At 35.5% G+C, this 24,098-nt stretch overlaps 1 protein-coding gene across 1 annotated transcript in view; it reads left to right on the top strand.

The window, feature by feature from the left end:
• LOC117107325 (MAM and LDL-receptor class A domain-containing protein 1-like) overlaps positions 1 to 24,098 on the top strand; it is a 98,620-nt gene that overhangs the window by 52,908 nt on the left and 21,614 nt on the right. Inside the window, exons 67-105 of the mRNA XM_033248969.1 lie at positions 168 to 258; positions 1,139 to 1,279; positions 2,069 to 2,191; positions 2,572 to 2,790; positions 3,373 to 3,573; positions 4,306 to 4,479; positions 4,762 to 4,941; positions 5,620 to 5,760; positions 6,419 to 6,547; positions 7,034 to 7,270; positions 7,578 to 7,722; positions 7,895 to 8,033; positions 8,134 to 8,244; positions 8,496 to 8,706; positions 9,242 to 9,505; positions 9,789 to 10,124; positions 10,228 to 10,472; positions 10,614 to 10,778; positions 11,578 to 11,821; positions 12,232 to 12,363; positions 12,903 to 13,174; positions 13,876 to 13,987; positions 14,289 to 14,423; positions 15,318 to 15,583; positions 15,862 to 15,952; positions 16,193 to 16,330; positions 16,978 to 17,175; positions 17,772 to 17,924; positions 18,058 to 18,198; positions 18,537 to 18,665; positions 19,251 to 19,381; positions 19,860 to 19,980; positions 20,383 to 20,517; positions 21,105 to 21,361; positions 21,640 to 21,730; positions 21,825 to 21,965; positions 22,414 to 22,611; positions 23,149 to 23,301; positions 23,600 to 23,737. Coding sequence (XP_033104860.1) covers positions 168 to 258; positions 1,139 to 1,279; positions 2,069 to 2,191; positions 2,572 to 2,790; positions 3,373 to 3,573; positions 4,306 to 4,479; positions 4,762 to 4,941; positions 5,620 to 5,760; positions 6,419 to 6,547; positions 7,034 to 7,270; positions 7,578 to 7,722; positions 7,895 to 8,033; positions 8,134 to 8,244; positions 8,496 to 8,706; positions 9,242 to 9,505; positions 9,789 to 10,124; positions 10,228 to 10,472; positions 10,614 to 10,778; positions 11,578 to 11,821; positions 12,232 to 12,363; positions 12,903 to 13,174; positions 13,876 to 13,987; positions 14,289 to 14,423; positions 15,318 to 15,583; positions 15,862 to 15,952; positions 16,193 to 16,330; positions 16,978 to 17,175; positions 17,772 to 17,924; positions 18,058 to 18,198; positions 18,537 to 18,665; positions 19,251 to 19,381; positions 19,860 to 19,980; positions 20,383 to 20,517; positions 21,105 to 21,361; positions 21,640 to 21,730; positions 21,825 to 21,965; positions 22,414 to 22,611; positions 23,149 to 23,301; positions 23,600 to 23,737 — 6,628 coding nt within the window. The remainder of the gene's footprint in view (positions 1 to 167; positions 259 to 1,138; positions 1,280 to 2,068; positions 2,192 to 2,571; positions 2,791 to 3,372; positions 3,574 to 4,305; positions 4,480 to 4,761; positions 4,942 to 5,619; positions 5,761 to 6,418; positions 6,548 to 7,033; positions 7,271 to 7,577; positions 7,723 to 7,894; positions 8,034 to 8,133; positions 8,245 to 8,495; positions 8,707 to 9,241; positions 9,506 to 9,788; positions 10,125 to 10,227; positions 10,473 to 10,613; positions 10,779 to 11,577; positions 11,822 to 12,231; positions 12,364 to 12,902; positions 13,175 to 13,875; positions 13,988 to 14,288; positions 14,424 to 15,317; positions 15,584 to 15,861; positions 15,953 to 16,192; positions 16,331 to 16,977; positions 17,176 to 17,771; positions 17,925 to 18,057; positions 18,199 to 18,536; positions 18,666 to 19,250; positions 19,382 to 19,859; positions 19,981 to 20,382; positions 20,518 to 21,104; positions 21,362 to 21,639; positions 21,731 to 21,824; positions 21,966 to 22,413; positions 22,612 to 23,148; positions 23,302 to 23,599; positions 23,738 to 24,098) is intronic.

Here is a 24,098-nt window from a genome sequence, read left to right as displayed (position 1 = left end):
ATATACCTCATTAGTTTTTTTTTGTGATAATAGCAAATTTATTAGCCCATCAGAATTCACACACTGTTTTATTAGCATAAATTTTTATTAACAAATGGATATAAAGAATTATCATTCTTTTGTGCTGTTTTGAATTTTATCATTTAATCGGTACATGTTTATTTTAGGCTGTCTTTGAAGGTATTCGTGGGGATGGAATTCGAGGTGATATAGCTATTGACGATATCTTAATAATGTCTGGGAGCTGTCCACCACCTGGTAAGACATAAATATGCAAAGTCAGAAATATACAGTATTTGAGGTTTGTGGTGCATGAGCCCTTCTTCCAATATCAGAATTTAGGGTTCAAATCTTGTTAATTACAAGGAAATTGTTTTTAATTTATAAAAAAAGGAACCTCAGTCCTTAAACATCATATTGATATATATAAAGCATCAGTGTTCATGAGGAGTCCTGCTGTGTGTGAGAATGATTTTCAACCTGATCCGAGAGGTCTGAGTTAAAGTGCTTCTGAAACTAGAATGTTTTTTTAACTAAAATTTGTCTTTTATAAACATTAAACCCCTCCTTAGCGTTTAGACTATCCAGTTTTCTTTGACAAAAAAAAACTGTTGCATAAATGTCCCTCCTAACCTGAAAGTTGTCTTAAGCGCCCCGTTTGAATAACTTCCCCCTAAATTTTGAATAAGCGCCCCTCGATTCCTTAAAAAATTCAATCATGCTGTACAGAACCAACTTAATTTTCTACTTCAACTATTTGCATCTATCTTAGCATTGTCAAGCAGTCAGTCCATCTATCTATCTGTCGGTCTATCAAGGGTCAACAAAATAAACTGACCTCATCAATCTTGTATCTAAACAAGAAACCATGCAATGATCCTTCTAATCTGAATTGGCAGATGGCCAACACGTTTACCACCACCACCAACACTACCATATTTTCATCTGCTATTGTGTAAATACCCCAAACATTCTTGTCATGAACCATGCTCTCTCAACGATTACCTTTTCTTCACCAAAACCATTTGTTTATTTTATCTATTATTTCTTTTTATGCCCATATATAGGCTCATCATGACTTCATATGGTCATACAGGCACTTTATGAAAATATTATTATTATTTTTCTTTTTTCCCAGGCTCCTGTGATTTTGAGACCAACAAATGCGCATGGCAGAATGATGTAGTTGATGATGATTTTGATTGGATGCGAAGTAATGGAGGAACACCCAGCGCATACACTGGACCTTCAGTGGATCATACCACAAACACTGCCCTTGGTAAGGAAATGGCAACTGTGAGCCAATCAACAAATAGACAGTGGTCAGCCAGTGCGCTGAACTGTGGAGTTCATTTTTGGTCCCTGGTTCAATTCCAATCGCTGCTCAGCTGGAGGGCTGAAGTACAAGTTACGATAGCTCAACTTTGTTGGATGAGATGCTTTAATCCTGTGTGCAATATGCCGCATGTGTATGTTAAGGAACACAGAACACTACTCTTAAAAGAGTGGGAAATTGACTTTTGGTGTCTTGCCCAACTCACCATTAGAAGGACCCCACTGGAGTGTTTGATACTCTGTACTAGATGTAAAATGGTTCATGGAATGAGATAGAAAATTACATTGAAATCAAGTGATAATGTAAAGTTTGACTTATAATAACCATGAAATGAAATCTCAATTATATATATTACTTATAATAATTGACTTTCAGCCAAGCCCGTCAGCGAAGTTCCCACAAAACAACATTGTTATTGACATGTACGCTAGACTTAGGCTAATTTTTCTCTCTCGCGTGCGTCACGTTGCATTTGAGATTTTTGTCGTCTTGGAGATGAAAGAGTATTATTTAACGATCATTGACTAGTACTCAAATAACCATGGAATTGTCATTTTAAATCAATCTCACTTGACATGTTGTCAATTGATCAAATTAATAGAATATATACAGGTGTTGTATAACACTTCCTGTTAAGTTTGATTGACAGTCTAGAAAAATCCATGGCAGTGTCAGTGTCATTTATTTTTGTTCATAATGTATATTAATGTTTGAATTTCATTCACTCATCAGGTTTCTACATGTTCATCGAAACATCAGTTGGAGTAAAGGATGATAAAGCTCGGCTTGTTAGTGCTCATTTACCACCAACTGTAGGATCCTGCTTCTCATTCTGGTTCCATATGTATGGACAAGGTCTGCTATTTCACTTATTCAAATTAACCTTGTGTCCTGCAATGAAAAATAATATTGGATGCTGTCTTTGCTCATATTTAAATAATTTATTAACTATTAAAATACAAAGAATTTTATCATATAAAACACACTTATAAATACTACCATTCATCTATTGTAATAAAATTAAGGATTTAAAAAAAAAAATCTGTATATTTATTGTTTTCATATAAGTCGACTTAGGCAAGTTCAACTGTACATATAATTTTTTTTCCCAATGAATTGTGGGTTTTCCCCCCGACCCGGCTCTCCAAATCCCCCGCCCTCTGGCACCACCATTGAGTTCAGCACAAGATGGTGTGAGTTCCTGGTTATTGCACTACCTTTATTCATTCTTTTAGGTGTTGGTATATTAAATGTGTACATGAAAGACTCGACTGGTGTGTACATCCCTAGGAGCACGTATTCTGGTGATAGGGGCGATGTCTGGCATCAAGCCACCACAACTATCATCACAGCTACGGAGTACCAGCTGGTTATTGAAGGATTACACGGGGGAAATTACACATCCGATATTGCAATTGATGACACCAACATCGCTCAGGGCTCTACCTGCACAGGTACAAATAGGGAGATTTTATAACCTTACGAAATGATAACAAATGCGTCATCATTATCATCATTCATGCCTAAAGCAGTCTTGACAATGTGCTGTAAAAGCTGTTATATGATCCTTGATTCATGCAAAAGGCATGAATAGTCGATACGCTACTGTTAGGGAAGGGTTGCCTAAAGATTTGATCACGTATTTGTTATCGTTTTTGTAACCTTGAGAAAACTCCCTATTAACAGTTTGTATAAATATATTAATTTGTTTTGGTATGAACATATGAAATAACAGAAGGCATCAAAAAGCAGAAATCAAAATAGATAAAAATAATATTTGTTGAAGACATGCAGTGATTTTTCTGTGATCATTTTTACATTGAGTTAAATGGCTACTTACATATGCTACATGTTTCCATGGAACCTGGACAAAGTTGCAATTTAACATTCACTTGTTGCACTAGCCGTCATTATGTTGAAGACACTGTCATTTAACCATGAGAATGGTTGACATTCACAGCCATTGAGTTATTTTTCCCTTCAAATTTGATTGTGTGGACAAGGTTTCAATTCTCATCACAAACTTTCATCTACAGTGGACATAACAACACCGGCAACAGTGCCTACACCGATGCCAACCCAGGCTGCAGGACCAAATGATTGTAACTTTGAAAATGGCAACATTTGTGCCTGGAGCCAGGACCAAAATGATGACATCAATTGGTCTGTGCGGCAGGGACGCACTGCTAGTGACAACACAGGTCCTACAGCTGACCATACCAAAGGAAATAAGGATGGTAAATACATATGCAAAATTATTGCAATATATGCAATAAGATATATGCATTAGATAATATAAATTGTAAATTAGAGTACAAAAAGATTACTGTTGAAACACAGAGTTTAAGGCCAAAAAATTGTTTATGTTGTCGAAGCTTGGCTGTCCAAAATTTTTACAAAATCTTGAGAGCTTTAGCTGTTGTTTGGTGCAGTAATAGTTTTTCCTTCATGAATGAGCCCTAAATACTTGCATGATGTATTAAGATCTACTTTTCAACCTTTATTTGATGAATTTGGTATGGATTTTAGCACAGTGGTAATCATTTTTACAAGGCAAAATGCATGGATTGAGTGATGGTTTGCCTTGAATATTAGGTTTTGGCATAGGATTATTAAAAAAATCTTACTGTATATTGCTTTTGTGGTTGCTGAACAATGTAAGCTATTAGACAGGTTGCAGGTTTTAAGCAAAGTACTTAAAAGAGTACTTTAGATATTTATTTCCTAAGGTATTTTAATTGTACATTATTTTTATACTGTTCAGCACTTTAATCATATTTGGAAAAGCGCTTTAAAAATGGTTTTATGTATTACTTATTTACCTAATATTGATTATTTATTTTATTTATTAATTTATTTTATTTAATTTGTTATTATTTATTTATTTTATTTATTGATACAGGGGAAGTACATTGGAGAAACAGCTATTACTCAACATAATTTTCTTTGACATATTGACTTTTGTTTAGGTTACTATATTTATCTTGAGGCAAGTGGAAAGCAGGTTGATGATAAGGCTCGTCTCGACAGTGCTCAGCTGACATCGACTGCACAAGGAACGTGCTTGCGCTTCTGGTATCACATGTATGGACGACACATCGGCTCCCTCAATGTGTATGCATCGTCAAGTGTAACCAATCTGGGTGAGAAAAATATATTTCCATTTTATAAATCTAAAAATAATTATTAATTTTAAATAAAAGTGCACAAAGTACAATTTGAACTTTATTTGTTGTTATTATTATTATAACATTATTATTAATATTATTGTTATTAATTTTATTATTACTGTATTATTATTATTATTATTATTATTATTATTATTATTATTGTAGTTTTTAGTATTATTTTTGTTCTTAAGTCATTGTTATTATAGCTATAGTGTCTCTTTTACTGATAACACCATTTCTGATTGCTTAATATAGGCCAAGCCCTATGGACACGTCAAGGTGAGCAGAGTTATGATTGGGTGTTTGGACAGGTCATGGTAAATATCATTTCTGGTCAATTTTACATCATCTTTGAGGGAGTACGTGGAGATGATTTCATGGGTGACATCTCACTGGATGATATTCAGGTCTCCGATGGAGAGTGCCCACCAAGATGTAAGTTTTTCATCCTAAAACTATGTTTACCATTCAGAGAATCTATGTATCTATTCTCATAATTCATGTTAAAATTTTACCTGTATTTTTGATCTATATTTTTTGAATACTAGAACATCCCTTTTAAAATAATAGAACTGTCCATCCCAGGGTATTACATGTTCCTGTTAACAACCACATGTTCATCCTCATTTCTTTATCATCAACATATGGATGCACATGGAGTGTTATTCAGGCTCTGAAAGTTAGTGTTTAAATCCCAGACTGGCCATTTTGTTGTCCCTTTATGTATGACTGGGCACCAGAAAGTGGAGAGCACTTAGTTTGGTACTTTTACCAATGATCAGTGCAATATTATATAAAAATAATATTATTATTATTATTATTATTATTATTATTATTATTATAACACTGAAAAATACCATATAAATGCCAAAATCTTTTATTATTATTATTATTATTAATTCTAGATGTTTACATTTTTTTTTTATACTATTAATTTATATTTTATCACATGTATTGTATTAATGTTTAATTTGAAAGGGGCTCAAGCTCGATTAGCTTTGGCTATTTTTCTTGGCTGCTATTGCATACTATCGTACCTGTATTCTTTTTGTTTTGTATGCAATAAAGAGAAATAATAAAATCATTATTAACAGTCATTAATTATTTTCCTAGCTTTCTGTGATTTCCAAGACGATGATATTTGTGGCTACACACAAGATACTCTAGATGATTTTAATTGGTCAAGAGGAAGTGGACGAACTTTGACCATTCAAACTGGTCCTAGAGCTGACCATACATATGGAACATCTGAAGGTAACCACTGCAATACTTACTTCAACATGATTAACATATTGGAGATATGCTTATATACATAAATTTGAATTGGAATTTAAGGTTGAAACTTTAAATTTCAAAAAACGAAAGGTCCACTGATTAATCTCGGATGAGATAGTTTAATACATAGTCCAAGTATTGAAATACACGCCATCGTGTTGGGATTCAATATTTTGACATTAATTATGTCATCATCAGGAATTCCTGATGATGACATAATTAATTTCAAAATATTGAATCCCAACACGATGGCGTGCATTTCAATACTTGGAGTATGTATTATACTTTCTTAAATTTCAAAGCACTGATTCCAAAGTAAATGACATTACAATAGAATAATTGTTCTTTATTTGGTACTCAATAAGTGTCAGTCTTTACTCAGCTATGATATTCTCCATTTGAATGAGAGCAGGTTAGCTCAGTTGGCTGAACTGGTGGTAGTCACTGTGTGCGCTGAGCCCTGGACAGCTTTTCAGATTTTTGATTCCAGTTTAGTTTCATCATTGCTCTTCTTGCTGGAAAACTGAAATATAAGCAATTTGCCTTGAGGATGAGATATATAAGCGAGATTGTGGTCTGTGTGCACTATAAAATTGAATTGTTTTTGAAAGGGATAATTTTTTCTTCCACCTTTTAGGCTACTACATGTTCACTGACAGACGCTACCTCATAGTGCAGGAGGGGGATAAGGCTCGTTTGTACAGTCCAACGTTCAATCCCCCAGCAAACTACTATGGCTGTGTTTCATTCTGGTACCATATGAGAGGTAAGGTACTATCCCCCGATATCCTAAGTAAAATTTCAAGCTCTGTGATTGGGTATCAATTAACCAATCATATTAGGCCACATACTATTAATACTATGTGATTATTATAATTTATTACCTATTTTCAACATCTGAAGCGGTTTGGTGCAGCTGGAACTGCTTGGTTTCCTAACCTCGAGGTCAGGGTTTCAATACCTCGCTGTGCATTTCACTTGTGTCCTGGGGCAAGGCACTTCATCTCCATTTCTTCTCTCCACCCAGGAGTATTAATGGGTACCTTGTGGGTTGCATGCTACTGTGCCAATATAGCAACAACGCTTAAGCGTGAGGACCCAATGACCAGGGAAAACAAAGTGCTTTGTAACCTAAAGGAATAGACGCTATATAAATACTAAATAACAAATAACATCTGATTATGAATAACTTAACCACTGAATTGTTGGTCATTGGTATAAATTAACAATTATTTATTATTGTTATTAACAGGTGATGATATCGGATATCTCAACACATACCTGAAGATAAATGGCGTCCTTGAAAACAACCCAATTTGGTCGTTCGGCAACATCCAGACCGATGACTTCTGGCGTATTGCACGTCAGAGCGTCTTCTTAACAGATGTCTTCCAGATTATGTTTGAGGGAGTTGCAGGTCGTCAAGAAGAGGGCGACATTGCAATTGATGACGTCCAGTTCTCCATCGGCATGTGCAGTGGTTTTGCTGGTAAATAGCAGCTAATTGTTTAACTTTATTTTTCCATATAAAGCACTAATTTAACTTAAAACCTAATATCATGAATGTTTGTGGAATGTTCCTGTATGTCTTTCAACCTTATTGTCCTTAAAACCTATTCTAAAATTTAGTACCAAGGAATTGAATTAACAAATTTACCAATATTCATAGACAAATACATCAATTAAAACAAAAAAGAAGCAAAAGGTTATCTACCATTAAAAATGTTTTCCATGGTATTTAAGAGAATGAAGTTTGTTGTTATTAATGATATAAATCATATCACTTCGTTTTTCAGGTTCGTGTACATTTGAAACGGATACTTGCGGATGGACTAACACCGTTACTGGAGATGAATTCGATTGGGTTCGTCATAGTGGTAGCTCTTACTCAGATATGACTGGCCCATCGTATGATCACACCATTGGTACTCAGAGTGGATGGTAAGTGATTACCTTATTTTATGACAATCTACTCCACCAGCAATCATTGTAGGCCATTACATCACCAGCCACTCACACATAGCAGACATATATTTGTTGGCCAATGCTATGTGTGTGCAGCTTTTCTCAAAGACAACATCACTTAATTTATTTATATGTTCCTTTTTTTTAGGTATATGTACATTGAAGCCTCTTTTCCGCGTGACACTGGTGAACGTGCTAGACTCGAGTCTGAAGGGTTTTCGGCAAATGAACCAAAATGTTTCCAGTTCTGGTATCATATGTATGGCAGCTCCACCGGGACACTCAACGTAAGACATAAGTTATACAAATGTATTTTTAGTAACCTAGTTTGTACTTTTTTTGGGGAAGACACACATTTGTTTTTTAATTAAAATATTTTTTTCTCAGCTTTACTCGGTTTCAGAGACTCAGACGAAGACACTCTGGACATTGTCAGGTGATCAGGGTGACCAGTGGACGTTTGCTATGGTTACAATTAATCCATCTAAGTACTATCAGGTATGTGGTCAATTGTGAAATCATCATTTTATCTCCAATGTAAATTTCATATCCCAAATTGTGCACTAATGTCCCATTAGTGCAAGGTTTGTTTGACTTGTGCGCAATAGGCCCAAACTTACCATGATATCATGGCAGTGTGGTTAGTGCTTTCAAAAATTGCCTGATCAGTGCCTGCATGGCAATTTTTCTATAAAAATAATGTGAATGGACATGAAATTCCACTTAAACATGTTTTTTTATTTCATTAGCTTGTATTTGAAGCAGTCGTTGGCGCAGACCATCTCGGCGATATTGCCCTTGATGACCTTGATTCAATTGATGGATCATGTATCACGATAAACCCAACGCCAACCGGGCCTGGGGGTAATTTTGACTGCGGCGATGGAACTTATATACCTATGAGTCAGAAGTGTGATTTTGTACGAGAATGCAGCGTGAACAACGATGAAGTTGATTGTGGTAAGATATTTTTCAAGTTTGTACTCCAATTTGCACAAGTTTATTAAGGCCTGGATTCATAAAATCACTAGACGCTGTCACCAACGACTGTCTGTGACATACAGTATTTCAGTTAAGTCAGCCAGACTTCCTGATACATTAAGGAAAGCTACTGTATGCAGTATAACAATTTTAGTGAAAAAAACCTGTAGTGACTGTAGCAAATTTATGAAAGCAGGGCTTTACTGATATTAATACAATATTTCCTGTGGTATTTACATAATAGTGCAAATAATAATAATAATAATATCACAAATTTATATGGCGCCAATTCCAAACAAGATCAAAGGTGCAACGCATGTGAAAAGCCACCGGAAAACAAATAGGTCTTAAGCTTTGACTTAAAGTTGCAAATAGAGTTGGAAGAAGTTATTAGCAAAGCTAATCAATTAATAAAATGTAATATTGCAAATTGATGTATACATTGCAATAAGATTGAAATCGTCAGATCACTGCAATCAGTAGATCAACTGTCTTTGTATTTTCAACTCATTAGGGCCTTGTGATTTTGAGAGGGGTCAGTGTGACTATGTGGACATCAGCACTGGTCCATTCAAGTGGTACCGTCGCTCAAACGCTACCGATACCCCTGCAACTGGCCCAGGATCCGACCACACCAATTTATTTGGCGACGGCTACTACATGGTTGTAGAGGCCAACCAGGGCCAGTACAATAGCTTCGCTGAGCTCCAGGGCCCTCAGCTTCAGCAGACCGGATCAAGTTGTGAGGTTGTTTTCTGGTATCACATGCTTGGAGCTGGTAAGTACCTGTATGGAGTCACTACTCCAGGATGACATTTTCTGTAGGCCTGTTAATGAATATTAATGAATACATAATGTATTTAGAAACATTTCTGTATACACTTCAATTTAGATCAATTTTATGTTGTTTGATGATCTCTGTCACTGCAGTATTCTTTGATTGAGACATTGGTCCTGATATCTCTCGGCAGATATGCTAAGGTTCTGTCTGTAACCTGTGAGCCAATAAACCATATATGCTATTTTTAATTCCTTAATGCATTATTCTTCATTTATTTCAGACATTGGCACACTAATATTGTCATTCAATGCGAACAACGAGAGAACCAGAGTCTTTGAGCTGTCTGGCAACCAAGGCGATAACTGGCAGCGAGCCAGAGTAGGAATAGGAAGGCGGACATCACCATTCCAGCTGTCATTCGAAGCCATCAGAAGCTTCAACCACGTTGGTGACATTGCCATCGATGACATAGATGTTAACAACTGTGCATTGCCTTCACGCCAGCCTCAGTGTTCTGATGGTCAGTTCCGCTGCTCTAATGGTGCATGTGTTAATGGCGCATTCTTGTGTGATCTAACAGATGACTGTGGAGACTATTCTGATGAAATGCAGTGTAGTAAGTATTTTTTTTGTTATCAAAATGTATTACTACCAATGTTATTATATTAAATAATTTATTATTACATCTTGGTCCATAATTTTGAATTATGTATTTGCAGACACATACTTAACGTGTGACTTTGAGAACAGTCTTTGTGATTGGTCGCAACTCAGAAACGATGACTTTGACTTTACACACACCTCGTCTGCACTGTCATCTAATGCTGCTGCTCCAAGCCGTGACCATTCCCGCGGTACAAGTGCGGGCTACTATCTTTACATTGACCAGAGATCCCCACGCCAGAAGGGTGACAAAGCACGAATTGGAAGTCCAAACTTTGATAGCAGTTCAAAGGGATGCTTTGTAAGACATTAACTACAATATCAATAATGAACATCTATTTTGTAAATGTTTTTAAATTACTTGATTAAGATATTACTCCAGGTATTTAGTTAGAAAACATGCGAATAGTGCTTTATACTTATTTAAAATGATTCGTTTCAGATGCGCATGTACTACCACATGTGGGGTACTGATGTCGGTAGCTTGAATGTCTATACAACTTCTTTTCGAGGAGGACCGCTGAACCTCGTCTGGTCACGTTCAGGGGCTGGAGGAGATTACTACGATCGTGCAGAAATTGAACTCATCGAATTTGACAACTATCGAGTAAATATAGGATATTTATTTATTTATTTATTTATTCAATTGATCATATTTAACTAGGGTGACCCTGCCAGCAATATTTGAGAAAACAGATCATTATAATCATGAGGAAAGAAGAGCAATAGATATTTTAATGCTTCTATTATCTAATTTTCTTTATAGCCTTATTTTCAGTTCAAACATATTTAAAATGTATTTTATTCTATAAAATATTAAAGTTAAACTCTATAGCTGTAACTTATCAAGAAACAAATTTATTTCTATTTTGGATTAAAGTATGTAATGATGATAATAATTATTGATGGTGCCCTCACAGAAAAAAAAGTGTCAAAGGCCTAAAAAATTAGAGAAGAGAAACAAATTACACTACCAAAGTAAAAAAGATATACCAGTATCAGCCTTTTAAGATTAAAGGTTACTCCTTCCAGTGTGCTCTTCCACCAAAGCCCCACCCCTTGGATATTGTTGCACATGTCCCACAAAACAACTGCTATTGTTAAAGGAACATGGCTGATTTGAGGCTATGTTTTTTTGAGACATGTGCATATTTCTGGCCCCGCCTATTGATTACCACATTCTGATTGGTCAGTTGTTAAATTTGATTGACGCTCAGTCATTCTACATGGTCATAGGACATGACCCCTTTAAGATATTACATCATTCAATTTTTATAAGAATAACTGGTAGTGGTACTGGCATTAACCAAGTGAATACAATCATTGATTACGTTATTCTATGACAATAGAAGTTCTGTCGCTTAATAATTATACTGCCCTCATGTGTTCAAATACATTCTTCTTAGGTCATAATAGAAGCTACCGTTGGGAATGGGGATGATGGTGCCATTGGTGTTGATGACGTCAGCTTCCTGCCGGAATGTATTCCGTATACCAGTAATCTTCCCATTGGAACTACACCGATTCCTGTGCCAAATCCTTGCAACGACAATTTCTTCAATTGTGGGGATGGTGCGACCTGCCTCCCGATAGATCGAGTGTGTGACTTCTGGGTTGATTGCTCAACTGGATATGATGAATTGAATTGTGGTAGGTTATCTACAAGAATATTTACTTGACTAACTTGGATTAATTTATCCCTTCATCTCATGTTTTAGCGCATTTAATTTAGCATCTTCCTCACTTCTTCGTATTTTTTCTCTCTGATCTGATTCCTATATATTTATTTTTTATTAATATCAGCTTCAGCTTTCTTTATGTATTATAACTAAAACTTATTTTAGATAATATTTATTATTTTATAGATTTCATATTTTTAGTTGAGAGGAAGAGAGAGAGAGAGAGACTTACTCTCAAGCAAAATAATTGATTAATGTATAAAATTATATTGTCATTTTACTATGATCATATAATTGATATAAGATTAATTTCACCAAAGTAACTGATAATAATGATGATATATCTAGTATAATTTGGTATTTATGTTTTTTGTTCAATAGGTAATTGTGAGTTTGATAATGCCGATCTTTGTGGTGGAAGAGATAACAGCAGAGGGCAGTTTGTGTGGAGGAGAGAAAAAGGTGGAAACAAGCCAAACCAACCTTCCTACGATCATCACAACGATCAAAATGGTACTTGTATATTATCAATATGTGTTAATTTTGTAAACTTTTCCACTGATCTATAATAACCAAAATGTTTAGGAAAAGGTAATAATAATATGTATATTTATACAGTGTCTGATACAATTGAAGAAAGTCAAAGCATTATGGATATGATAATGTCATATCTCACCCAGCCCCATAACCAGGAAGAGGGGTGGGGTGGTGGTTTGAAATGTTTACTACTGTATTGGCATTTTATCATAACATTTTTCTAATATAAAAACACTTGGCCTATAGGAAACCCTCTTCACATGAACCTGGTTACAGGCCTGCCACCCATATAAGAGCACTGTCCAGACTATCAAATTTTATTTGATAAAAACCTGTGACATGCCTAAATATTGTCATGATGATGTCACATCATGACCATATATAGGCACATCATAACTATATATGGGCATACAACAGTTTTTTGTCACAGAAAATGTGATAGTGTGGACAGAGCTCTACTTATAAAGTGAAAATGTAGACAGACCTTGAAACATGATTATTTATTTCCTGTTAAGATCCTGGTTTTTATCTGGCTGTGGAAGGTACGAATTCGCAGTTCTACAGCGCTGCGTACTTTGACACGCCAACGCTGGGATACATCGGTAAAGCTTGCCAGGTTGAGTTTTACTATCACATGAGAGGCAGCGACACCGGTGAACTTGCTCTGTGGGTTCAAAGTGCAACCAACATCTTTGACAACTACAAAGTTTTCTCTATATTCAACGCTAAGGGTAATAAGTGGGTGCAAGGAGTAGTTGCAGTAGGGGAACACCCTCCAGGTTACTATGTAAGTAAGCCTTCATTAAATTTTAAAAATATATCTCATCCAACAGTAAGCGAGTTGATTGGCCGAGTCAGGAGCACCGTAACCTTCAGCTATAATATCGGCGCTGGTTTGAACAGCTCACTTGTCAATGGTTCTGGTGGTAGAACTAGTCTTTTCGGATAAGGACTTTAAACCGTAGGTCCAGTGTACGCATTTGCTTGTGTGCCCCTTAAAGAACCCACTACATACTTCGAGAATAGTATGGTGTTACGCCCGTGTACTGGTCCATTCAGTCCCTGTCGTTTAATGGATATGCCATGTAGGATAGTGATTAGGTTCACTGATTAGTAATCCTTGGTGCTTGTGCCTAAATAAATAAAATGAAATGAAAAAAAAGCAACTCATCTGTTGAGGTGATACTGTATAAACTAAAGATATTTTTTGGATAGGACTATTTATGGTCAAACTAACCATTTACTTGGTCCCTTGAGCCTACAGATCATTCTCATGGCACAGTTTGTCCCAGTCAATCATTCTTAAGAAATTATGTATTGATATATAAAGATTTGCTTTTAACATTGAGATTAAATATGTATTGATGTAAATTGATATTTTGATGTTTATGTTCTTTTTTTTCTTTGTAAATTCTCCATGTTATTTTTATATTGCAATATATATTTTTACGTAAATATATTAATTTCACTTTTATTGATCGTCTTTAGCTTGAGTTTGAGGCGGATCCAGATTTCGGTGTTGGTTCTGTTACCACGGATGTCGCCATTGATGGTATCTCATACCATAACTGTCATATTTCCAATTTCCCTGGTAGCGATGGTAAGGGCCTTGGATCTACTTAAAGTACTTTTCCTTTGCGAAACACTTGTAAATTTTATTCAAATATAATTGAAATTAATGTTATATATGATTTTCTGAGAATTTTTATTTTCTGTATTTATAATTATTATTTTTATTTTATTTTTACAGGTAATTTAATTTGTGTTTTTATATATTAATGTTTTCTTTTATGGGCAGTGGATTAGACTATAAAGAATATGAATACTATGTTTGTGTTTGAGACACACACCTGGATTATTTTTGGTTTATTTTACATTTGCTTGCATAATTGTGTTTGTAGAAATGGATTGTACCTTTGAAAATGATCTTTGCGGTTGGTATCAATTAACTAGCGATGATTTTGATTGGACAAGGACTAACAGTCAAACCCCTTCAACAACCACAGGGCCTGGTTTTGATCACACTTTAGGAAACGGTAAGTCTTGATTTGATGTGCATATTTAGGATATTTAGTCAATTTTGTGAATAATTACCTGGATAAACTGGTGTTATTTTCCATTATGTTCAAAGGAAAATTTTCACAATGAATTTTGGGTCTATTTAGTGAATTCTTACGTGGATGAACCATTATAAGCCAGATTCCTAATGGAACTTAACCATTACCATACCAAAAATAATGGAATTGTCTAAACCCAGCGTATATTATACTTCAACCTTACGTAACAAGCCTCAAATTTCCATCCAGGCAAGGGTCTCACTCATAGAACAACAGCATCACTTCTGATTTGTGTTATTTATTGGTTTATTAAAGTAGGCTAACAATATCCTGACCAATATGTTTCCTCATGATCAAAATAAACTTCTACTCCTTTAGCTTCATGTGTAGCATGATGTGTATATGTCTTGTGAAAGGAATTGCCTCTTATTGTTAAGACATGAATAGTCTTTTTCGTGAATACTTACCTAGATAAACCTATAAATGCCTAAGTTTCCTTTGGAACTTACCTCTCGAGTATAAAAGAAAAATAATGGATAATCCTTGACGCATCAAGTCAAACTTGGTGCCTTCGCAATTCCCCATGTACCTAGGGGCTCTCATCAATCTGTGGGGATCAGTCGCGTCCTCGGAAACCAGGATACGCAAGTGTCTATTAGCCGTTTCTTGCCTACTGGCACACTCCAGCTCTACTTTGGCTCTGGGCTATCTGGCCAGTTTTGTGGATCTCATACCCGACTGCCGTCTTCACATGCGTCCCTTGCAACTTTATCTCCTGTCCCATTTCACCCCGTCCTCTCGGCATCTGGGGACCACTGTACCGATGACAACATTTGTTGCATCCCGTCTGATTTGTTTAATGGTCCTATTCAGGTTACTACTTGTATATTGAAACATCATCGCCAACCCTTCCCGGCTACAAGGCTCGTCTCACCTCCCATCCACAAGTTGGCTACACCGGTTCCAAGAAAGGCTGCTTTAGCTTCTGGTATCACATGTTTGGTTTGTCTATTGACACTCTCAACGTATACCTAAAACATGCCAGCATTGAAACAAAGATATGGACAAGGTACCAGACACAAGGGAATCAGTGGCTCAAGGCTGAATTGACCATCGACAGTAAGAAAAAGAGTTGGCAGGTAATTCAATATTTGTGTCAAATTCAGTATTTTATTATCTAGAATTTTGATTTGGTATACTGTATTTGTATATACCCGTTCACGATGTATCCATTCTATGTATATTATATGATATGTGGTGATTGCACTATTCTCTTATAGTAAATAGTATAATAATATGTGGAATTTTGCAGTAGTATTATTACAGAGCTTTTCTTGTATTGAATAAATACATAAATAGTAATACATTTTTTATGCTGTATAATATTGTAATCCACTTATTTCAAAATATTTTCTAGATTGTCTTTGAAGCAATCAGAGGCGAAACCTTTACTGGTGATATTGCTATTGACGACACATTCCTTGATGTTGGACCTTGCGAAGCAACAAGTTAGTCATTTCATATCTCAAAAACATTTGTTTTTCCTTATTGAAAGTCTCTTTAAACAGGAATGTACAGTACACAAACTAGTGGTATTCTAACGAAATAGTAGCATTTTTCACATTGTTGGTATTCTAGCTGATCTTTCTATCTGTTTGTGCAAAATGCAGAGGGTGTAATTTCAAACTCCAAAGACCCCCTTGCATTTAATGTGAGCTATATTGTATATTTTCCTCATTTTTTTTCAGAGGAATGCAACTTTGAGACCGGTTTCTGTGACTGGAAACAAGATAGCACAGATGACTTCAACTGGAAAATTGGAAACAATGGCACATCCTCACAGGGCACTGGACCACCAGTTGATCACACCATGGGCACAGAAACTGGTAAGACCATTTCTACCAACCACATTATTTATTCCTAAATATATGTCAATTTGATTTTAGACAGGGTCCTGGGTATTGTACTAACAGTACAAAAAAAGTAGGAAAAGCTATGACAACTTTGATTAAAATCACTCAAACAGTAAATTCATATGCGAGTAATAAATATTGTAATATATTTTACTACAGGATGTCTTAACACTCTATGAAAGATATTTTTTTTTTTAAATAAATTTTTCAAATGCCATAAAGACTAGATCTAGCTAAAGGTTTAGTATGTAAGTACACAGCTGAGAGACCTGGAATAATTTGATTGACATCATGCGAAATATATTTTGTTTAAACTATGATTTTCAGACCTTTCTAAGTATCTACTAGTATAATACCATTTTTCACTGCATGCTTAATATATTTGTACTAATTTTAAACTTGCATTGGAGGTATAAATTTAGGACTAAAGTTTTCATTTCCTTTTTGACCGATTTACTATTATCAGGTATGCATAATCAGTGCAATGTGCTATAAATAACTTTTGTATAATAAGCAGTTTTCTGTTCAATGTCAACATTTAAGCATACAAAAAACATGACAATTCATCAATACATTAGGAGTTAATGACATGCATGTTTGATCGTTTTGCTCTCCAACAGGAAGGTATGCATACATTGAAACATCATCACCACGTGTACAGGGGCAAGTTGCACGTATCCTTAGTCCCTTGTACGACGACACCTTTGGAGAGTGCATGCGGTTCTGGTTCCATATGTACGGTAGTGGTATTGGTGCTCTGCGTGTCCGAGGTTTGGATTCTATCACCAACATTTACACTAATTTCTTCGTAGAAGACAGTAAGTGTAACCAAGTTTAATATAGATCAATTTAGTTAATAAATATATATTATTTAGACTTAATATTAATGTAAATTTATAATATTTCTCCTTGAAGGTCATTATTTTATTCAAGATTAAAATAAATGTATTCATAATTGTTTTGATTAAATAACAATAATAATGTAATTTTATTTGGCCCTTTTTTTATCATTTTTTATTTATTTAATTTTTTAATTTTGTTTTTGTGTTTTATATTTTATAAAACAAACTGAGACAAATGGTTAGACAGGCAAAGTAGGAGTGCAAATACTCTTTGGGGTCACCATCCATCAGCACCATGGCGCATTTCTGTACCTCTGCCTAGGTGGCTTAAACATTCTGTAAGTGGGGGCCTTCCTGCTATTGAATGAGAATTGAAATAAAATAAAAATAAAAAAGGAACCAGAAACAAATTTGCCCGCCACAGATGAGACAAGAAAATGGCCCTAAAATATAAATGCCGGCCTGCAAACAACAGGGGAGAAAAGCAGTCTGTTATTCGACTTAGTCATAATGAAAAAGACCAACTATCTATATTTCATGTTTTACACATATTGTTTGCCCTGTTATTTCAGAATACAATGAGAATGCGTGGCGTTTTGCGCAAACAACGATCAAAGTTGGACATCCATATTATGTAGTGATTGAGGGTGAAGTGGGTTCTAACTACCAGGGTGACATCGCAGTGGATGATATCTCAATCATACCAGGAACATGTGGAAGAAACGGTAGAATGTTTTCAAAATTTATTATAATAAAATTTATTTTCTTGGACTAACTGCATTGCAAAATTTCTTGTATATCATTTTTTAGACATACAGTATTGCATTTGCATGCTTTATATATATTTATTTCTTGCAGGTTTCTGTGACTTTGAGATTGACAAGTGTGGCTGGACCAATGAGCCTACTCTGGATAGTTTTGATTGGCTGAGGAATGCTGGTAACACCCCAAGTGCTTACACAGGACCAAGCAAAGATCACACCAGTGGAACAAAATATGGTAAACAGTGAATGACTTGGGGATCATCTTAATAATTGAACACTCACGCATGTGGAGAGCTGAAAGCTAGCTAGAGTGTTCTCTTTGGGCTGCGGTACCTCTTGTGCAGGGATTGTCTAAAAAGTTCCGGTTTTTTTAAAGAAAATGTTTTTCTTGCTAATTCTCCACTAGACAACCGGGCAACATGAGGAGTAAATAGGCTAGCCCGGGGCGGTTTTTACTAGACATTGTACGCCGGGCTAGTACTAAATCGAGCCCTGACATGTGGGGTTGCCCCTTTAATATGATACATAATTGCAGTACTTTAAAATTGAATTTGTGTTTGTTTAATAATCTAGGTTACTACATGTTTGTGGAGATGAGTACCGGAAACTTGGGTGTAGGCGATAATGCAATGTTTGTTTCAGAACACCTACCAGCTACAAATGATGCTTGTTTGTACTTTTGGTACCACATGTATGGCCAAGGTATGTCCACAAATCTTACTATCAAAGTTTTGTATCTTTATTGGGTGAGCAATGTCCGCAAATATTTTCATAAATTTAAATGAAACTGTGGCATTGTGGACATCATTCAATGCTTGGATTATTAGTTCATTTGACCTTTCTGGAGTGGCAATAAAAATTAACAACTGACCAATCAGAACATCCCGAAGAAACACACACATGTCTCACAAACATGCATGGTTTGTGTACATTTACACTGTAGGTTTGTGGGACTGATCTGGATAAACCAATTAATTTCCATTGTTCCTTTAAAAACACCCCTACCACAAAAATAGAATGAATGATTGTCCCAGCACGTGATGGCATTAATTCTGATTTGTGTAGTCAGTTAGAATTTGTACTAACCACTGTACTTCATCCAACAGTGTATGTTCAAACTGTTTCTTTTGTGTCTAACATAGTCTAAAAGACACAAATCTGATGTATGTCCAGTTTAAAAGCTACGCTACTTCTCAGCCTCATGATTAACTACCCACAGATCATTGAAGTGTGTCAATTTTTTAACCACACTGAATGAATTGTATTTCTGATTTTATGAATTTCTAGGAACTGGAGATTTGAATGTATATATCAAGGATGACCAAGGCAACTTGAAATTAACCTGGACTCTGTCAGGTAACCAAGGCGACACATGGTTCCAGGGTATTACTAATATCGTTGCAAATACAGAATTCCAGGTAAATATTAATTTTATTATTTATAATTCTTTGTTTAATTTATTTTTTTTTGCTACTGTAACCTTTTCAAGTATTCATGATAGTTTCAACACTACAAAGACTTGTCCAAGATACTTGTATGCCCATATATAGGCACATAATGACTATGATGGTCTTAGGCCCTGTCCAGACTATCAAATTTTATTGGACAAAAACATGTGACATGCCCAAATATGGTCATGATGACATCATATCATGAACATATATAGGCACATCGTGGCTATATATGGGCATACAACAGTTTTTTGTCAAAGGAAATTTGATAATGTGGACAGTGCTTTATACCAAATGATAACAACAGGGTCAGACATTCCATTGAAGGCAATAGACTATTTTTTTTTTGGGCTATGATATTCCATCCCTTATTAATATTTTGCATCTAACACATATGTTTATAATAGTAACGGAAATAAAACTGTTTGTTGTTCTATTATCCTAGATTGTCTTTGAAGCAACATATGGCTCGAATTATGACGGTGACATTGCATTAGATGACTTGGATATTGAGGCTGTTGGTTGCCCCGGGCAAGGAATACAGACGACACTGTCCCCTGCTCTCTGTAAGTATCGTATTTTGTTTTCAATATTGTACTTTCCGTAAAGGCCAAAATAAAATCATCAAGTTATGTATAGGAACTAACAAATGCAAAGTCTTCAAAAAATATACAGTGTGAAAAATCTTCACACACACAAAAAAAAATACAAAACAACAACTAGAACTTAAAAAATGTAGAATCTCCAAGGAATCTGCAACTGCTCTGTGGCGTTCCCAAAATTACGACAAGTGTATGGATGAAGACACCCCTTTAAGGGGAAATGGTAATTAATTACAAGTTTTATCCTGGAGAGTATCTCACCCATAGATTAGATAGGCGAATCCAAACTCTGTCGAGGTTATTATCTCATTCATGCCACTGTACAACTAACAAAGTACAGTAATACTTTTTCATTTTTTTCATTAGCAATGGATTGTACATTTGAGAGTAGTATGTGCGGTTACACACAACTAAAAGATGATGACTTTAACTGGACAAGACTGAAAGGGTCCACTTCTAGTACTGATACAGGACCTTCAACTGACCATACAATAGGAACTGGTAGGCTATCCACATTCAGTTTTTAATTTTGTTGTATAATGGTTTAAACTCTCTCATTTTACTTGTATTATTGTACAAAGAAATTTATCTTTCGTTTCTCTCCACCGAGTGGTATGTGTACCTGATAAAATGAGAAATGATTTTTATTGAATGCGGTGGCTGAGCCAATAGGAGTCCAGGAAGCACAGGACCCTAATCAGGGAAACACCATTTTGAAAAAGCATTTTTACAGTCTAAGAATGCCATTTCTGGGCATCTAGAGTGCCTCTTTTTAAAGTTTGCTTCCCACTATGATGAGGCTGAGGTGGGTGTGGACCCTCTGTCTGGGATCTTGGACCTTTCAGCTTAGATTGGCGGTCAGGGAGGTTGAACCCTTCATCTAGGTATCTCTGGTGCTGCTACTAGTTGAATGTTTTTGGTCTGTACTGGATATTCCTCCATAACAAGGAACAAGGGAGGTGGATGGAGATGCAAATTTGTGTTTGTTTATCAGGATCAAGGGTCGTAATAAGAAGTAATAAATAAATAAAAAACATTTTTACTCCATGCATTGTTGATGTTATGGTTTTATATTTGTTTTATTTTAGGATATTACATCTACATCGAAGCATCTAGTCCACGCGTTGCAGGTGACAGGGCCCGCATTATGACCACAAGACAGAACCCTACTTCCACCGGACAATGCGTACAATTCTGGTATCACATGTACGGCCCTCATGTTGACCGTTTGAATGTTTACTTGAGAGTGGGTTCGGCCGATCAGCTGATATTCACAAAATTTGGTACACAGGGTAACGTCTGGTTAAAGGCTGAGAAAACCATCACAAGTGATGATATGTGGAGTGTAAGTTCCTATTTATGTATTAGAGAGTTGTAGTTAGATGCTCACGTTCAAATACCATGGTCTTTGGTTCAATTCCTTAGAATTGAACCAAATGAAATTTGTCATGTTTTTGAAGTTCATGCATGAACAGAAATACTCCTACAAATTCAACTATGTTTGATTGTAACATTTGACTTTATACTACTACTATACTGCAGTGCATAGGTCATGGAAAACAAGGCAAAACTTAGCCTACACTTATGATAGTTAAACATGTATTTTAAAATATTTTTATGCAGGTGATATTTGATGGAAGGGTTGGTACAAGCTATGCAGGTGATATTGCCATTGATGATGTCTTCCTCTTTGACGGACCATGCACAGCTATGCGTAAGTACAAACACACAGTTATACAAATTAATCTTGTCATCTGTTGTATTCTTTTGAAACACCTGCAGTGCTATTTGCTTTTGAATTTTTTTAGGTGAGTGCGACTTTGAGATGGACTTCTGTGATTGGACACAAGAGAAGAGTGCAGATGACTTTAACTGGTCTCGTGGTAAGGGTGGTACACCATCTGCGGGCACTGGGCCAACTAAGGATCATTCAACCGGAACAGCAGCAGGTAAAGAATTAGTCTGATAATACATGTGATTGTTATTACTGATGGCAGTAAACTGATATATAAAAATTATATGTGCATCTAAAAATATTATTAATAAATAATGATAATAATAACAACAATAATGATAATATTATTAATAACAATAATTATGATAATGAAAATAAAGTTATAGGTAATAACATTATTATTGATGATAATAATATTAGGCTAATTTACTATTAATTATAATGGTAAATAATAATATTGTATAGGATTCTTAAACTTGAAAACATTTTTAATAGCTTAACTTGCAAGCTTTCAACCACTGCTGTGGCCTTCTAATGCTGACGTCATCTGATCTTGTTGTAACGTCTCGTGGTATATAATAACTATACTTATAAAAACAATGACAAATAATAATATAAATCTCCAAGTTCAACAAAATGAAATTTCATCTTTTTTATTCCAGGTTACTATGCATACATTGAGACATCATCTCCCAGAGTTGCCGGTGACACTGCACGTATCCTTAGCCCAACGTATCCTGATACTACAGCAGAATGCCTCAGGATGTGGTACCACATGTATGGCTCTGGCATTGGCACCATGACCGTCCTCTCTAAGGATCTTGTTAACAATATTGAAACTTCGCTTTGGTCCAAGACAGGTAAGCGATCTTACAAATGCTTTAGAATTGGTGTGTGCCTTAGCCAACCAGTTCTAAGGTATTGGTGTCTAAAGCTCGGTTTCCATACAATCACTACACAGCTACAATGTTTTCACTGCAATTCTTGCTCTGTGTAGCTGTCCCTGATGCAATTGGGAAAGCTTCCAGATTCAACTGACCAATTAGCATCGTCAAAGGAGTCAGCAGTAGCGTGTAGTGATTTTATGGAAACCAGGCTCAATGTGATACTATACAGTAGCTCCTAATGTGAGGGTTCAGTGTTCAATCCATTCACGTATGCCTTGTTTTTGTTCTCACAACCAGACTTTGTGATTAAAACATAATTATTGGTTTGAATAAGTCTTGCAAATGTCATGGTTTGTTACCAAGAAACAATAATCCCATATTTAAGTAGAATATTTTGGTTTAAAAATATACACCTGGACAAACCAATTTTTGCCAAGTTTTCTAATGCAACTCTAACATAGTAGAAAATACTGTTTGTGAAAATTATAAAGAAGGTTACTTTGATTGTAGGTGATCTGAATGATCAATGGCGCTTTACTCAGATATCTGTGTCGGCCTCCCATCAGTACAAGATAATCGTTGAGGGAGTAGTGGGATCAAATTATCAAGGTGACATTGCTATCGATGATGTAGAGTTGACCACTGGGTCATGTGGACGTCCAGGTAGGAGCTTATGATAAACACTATTATTGGTATTGTACTAAAGATAATTGTCTTTTTTTTTTGTTCATTTTTTATGTTGTGTATAAAGTATAATTTAGAGTTGCTGTCATCATAGCAATCATGAATATATTAATGTTTTTCGGATGTAAAATTAAATTCATTGTTGTTTTGGGAATGTCATAAAGTTTGTATATAATTGCTTATATTTGTAAAAAGAAATCTACTACTAGCAAATAATCAAAAGAACTAATAGAGTAATATTTTCTTCAGATTCTTAATTTCAAAACTATTTTTTAAGGTTTTTGCAACTTTGAAGAAGATATGTGTGCTTGGTCCAATACTGTCAACGATGATTGGGATTGGCTGCGAGCAAATGGGAATACCCCAAGTTCTTATACTGGCCCAACTACAGATCATACTACCAATTCTGACCAAGGTAAATACATTATTGTAGAGCAGTGAATAACTTGGTGGTTAAGATGCTTTCCTTCCAAAATCACAGTGTCCTGGGTTCGATTCTTGTGAGTGTTGCAGGATTTTTTCTCATGACCAAACAACTCCACTCCCTAAACCTCCTAGTGATATTTTGTTTGTGTGAAGCATCATGTGTGTTTGTTTGTCTTGTTTAAGGGATTGTCACCTACAAATAGGACAGTGACATATTCACTATTAGCTTTCCTTGGTGCATGTGTTGTGTGATTAAATAAATAAAAAAGTATGTTTGTTGGTGCATTCATCCATTTTCAGTTTTTGGAGATGTAAACATCCTGAAATATCCACTCTATGATTGGCTGATA

Source organism: Anneissia japonica, unplaced genomic scaffold (genome assembly GCF_011630105.1).
Source record: "Anneissia japonica isolate Jap-2015-1 unplaced genomic scaffold, ASM1163010v1 scaffold288075_len254835_cov185, whole genome shotgun sequence".
In the NCBI taxonomy this organism is placed as follows: Eukaryota; Metazoa; Echinodermata; class Crinoidea; order Comatulida; family Comatulidae; genus Anneissia; species Anneissia japonica.
This window is presented reverse-complemented; position numbering and strand designations above follow the sequence as displayed.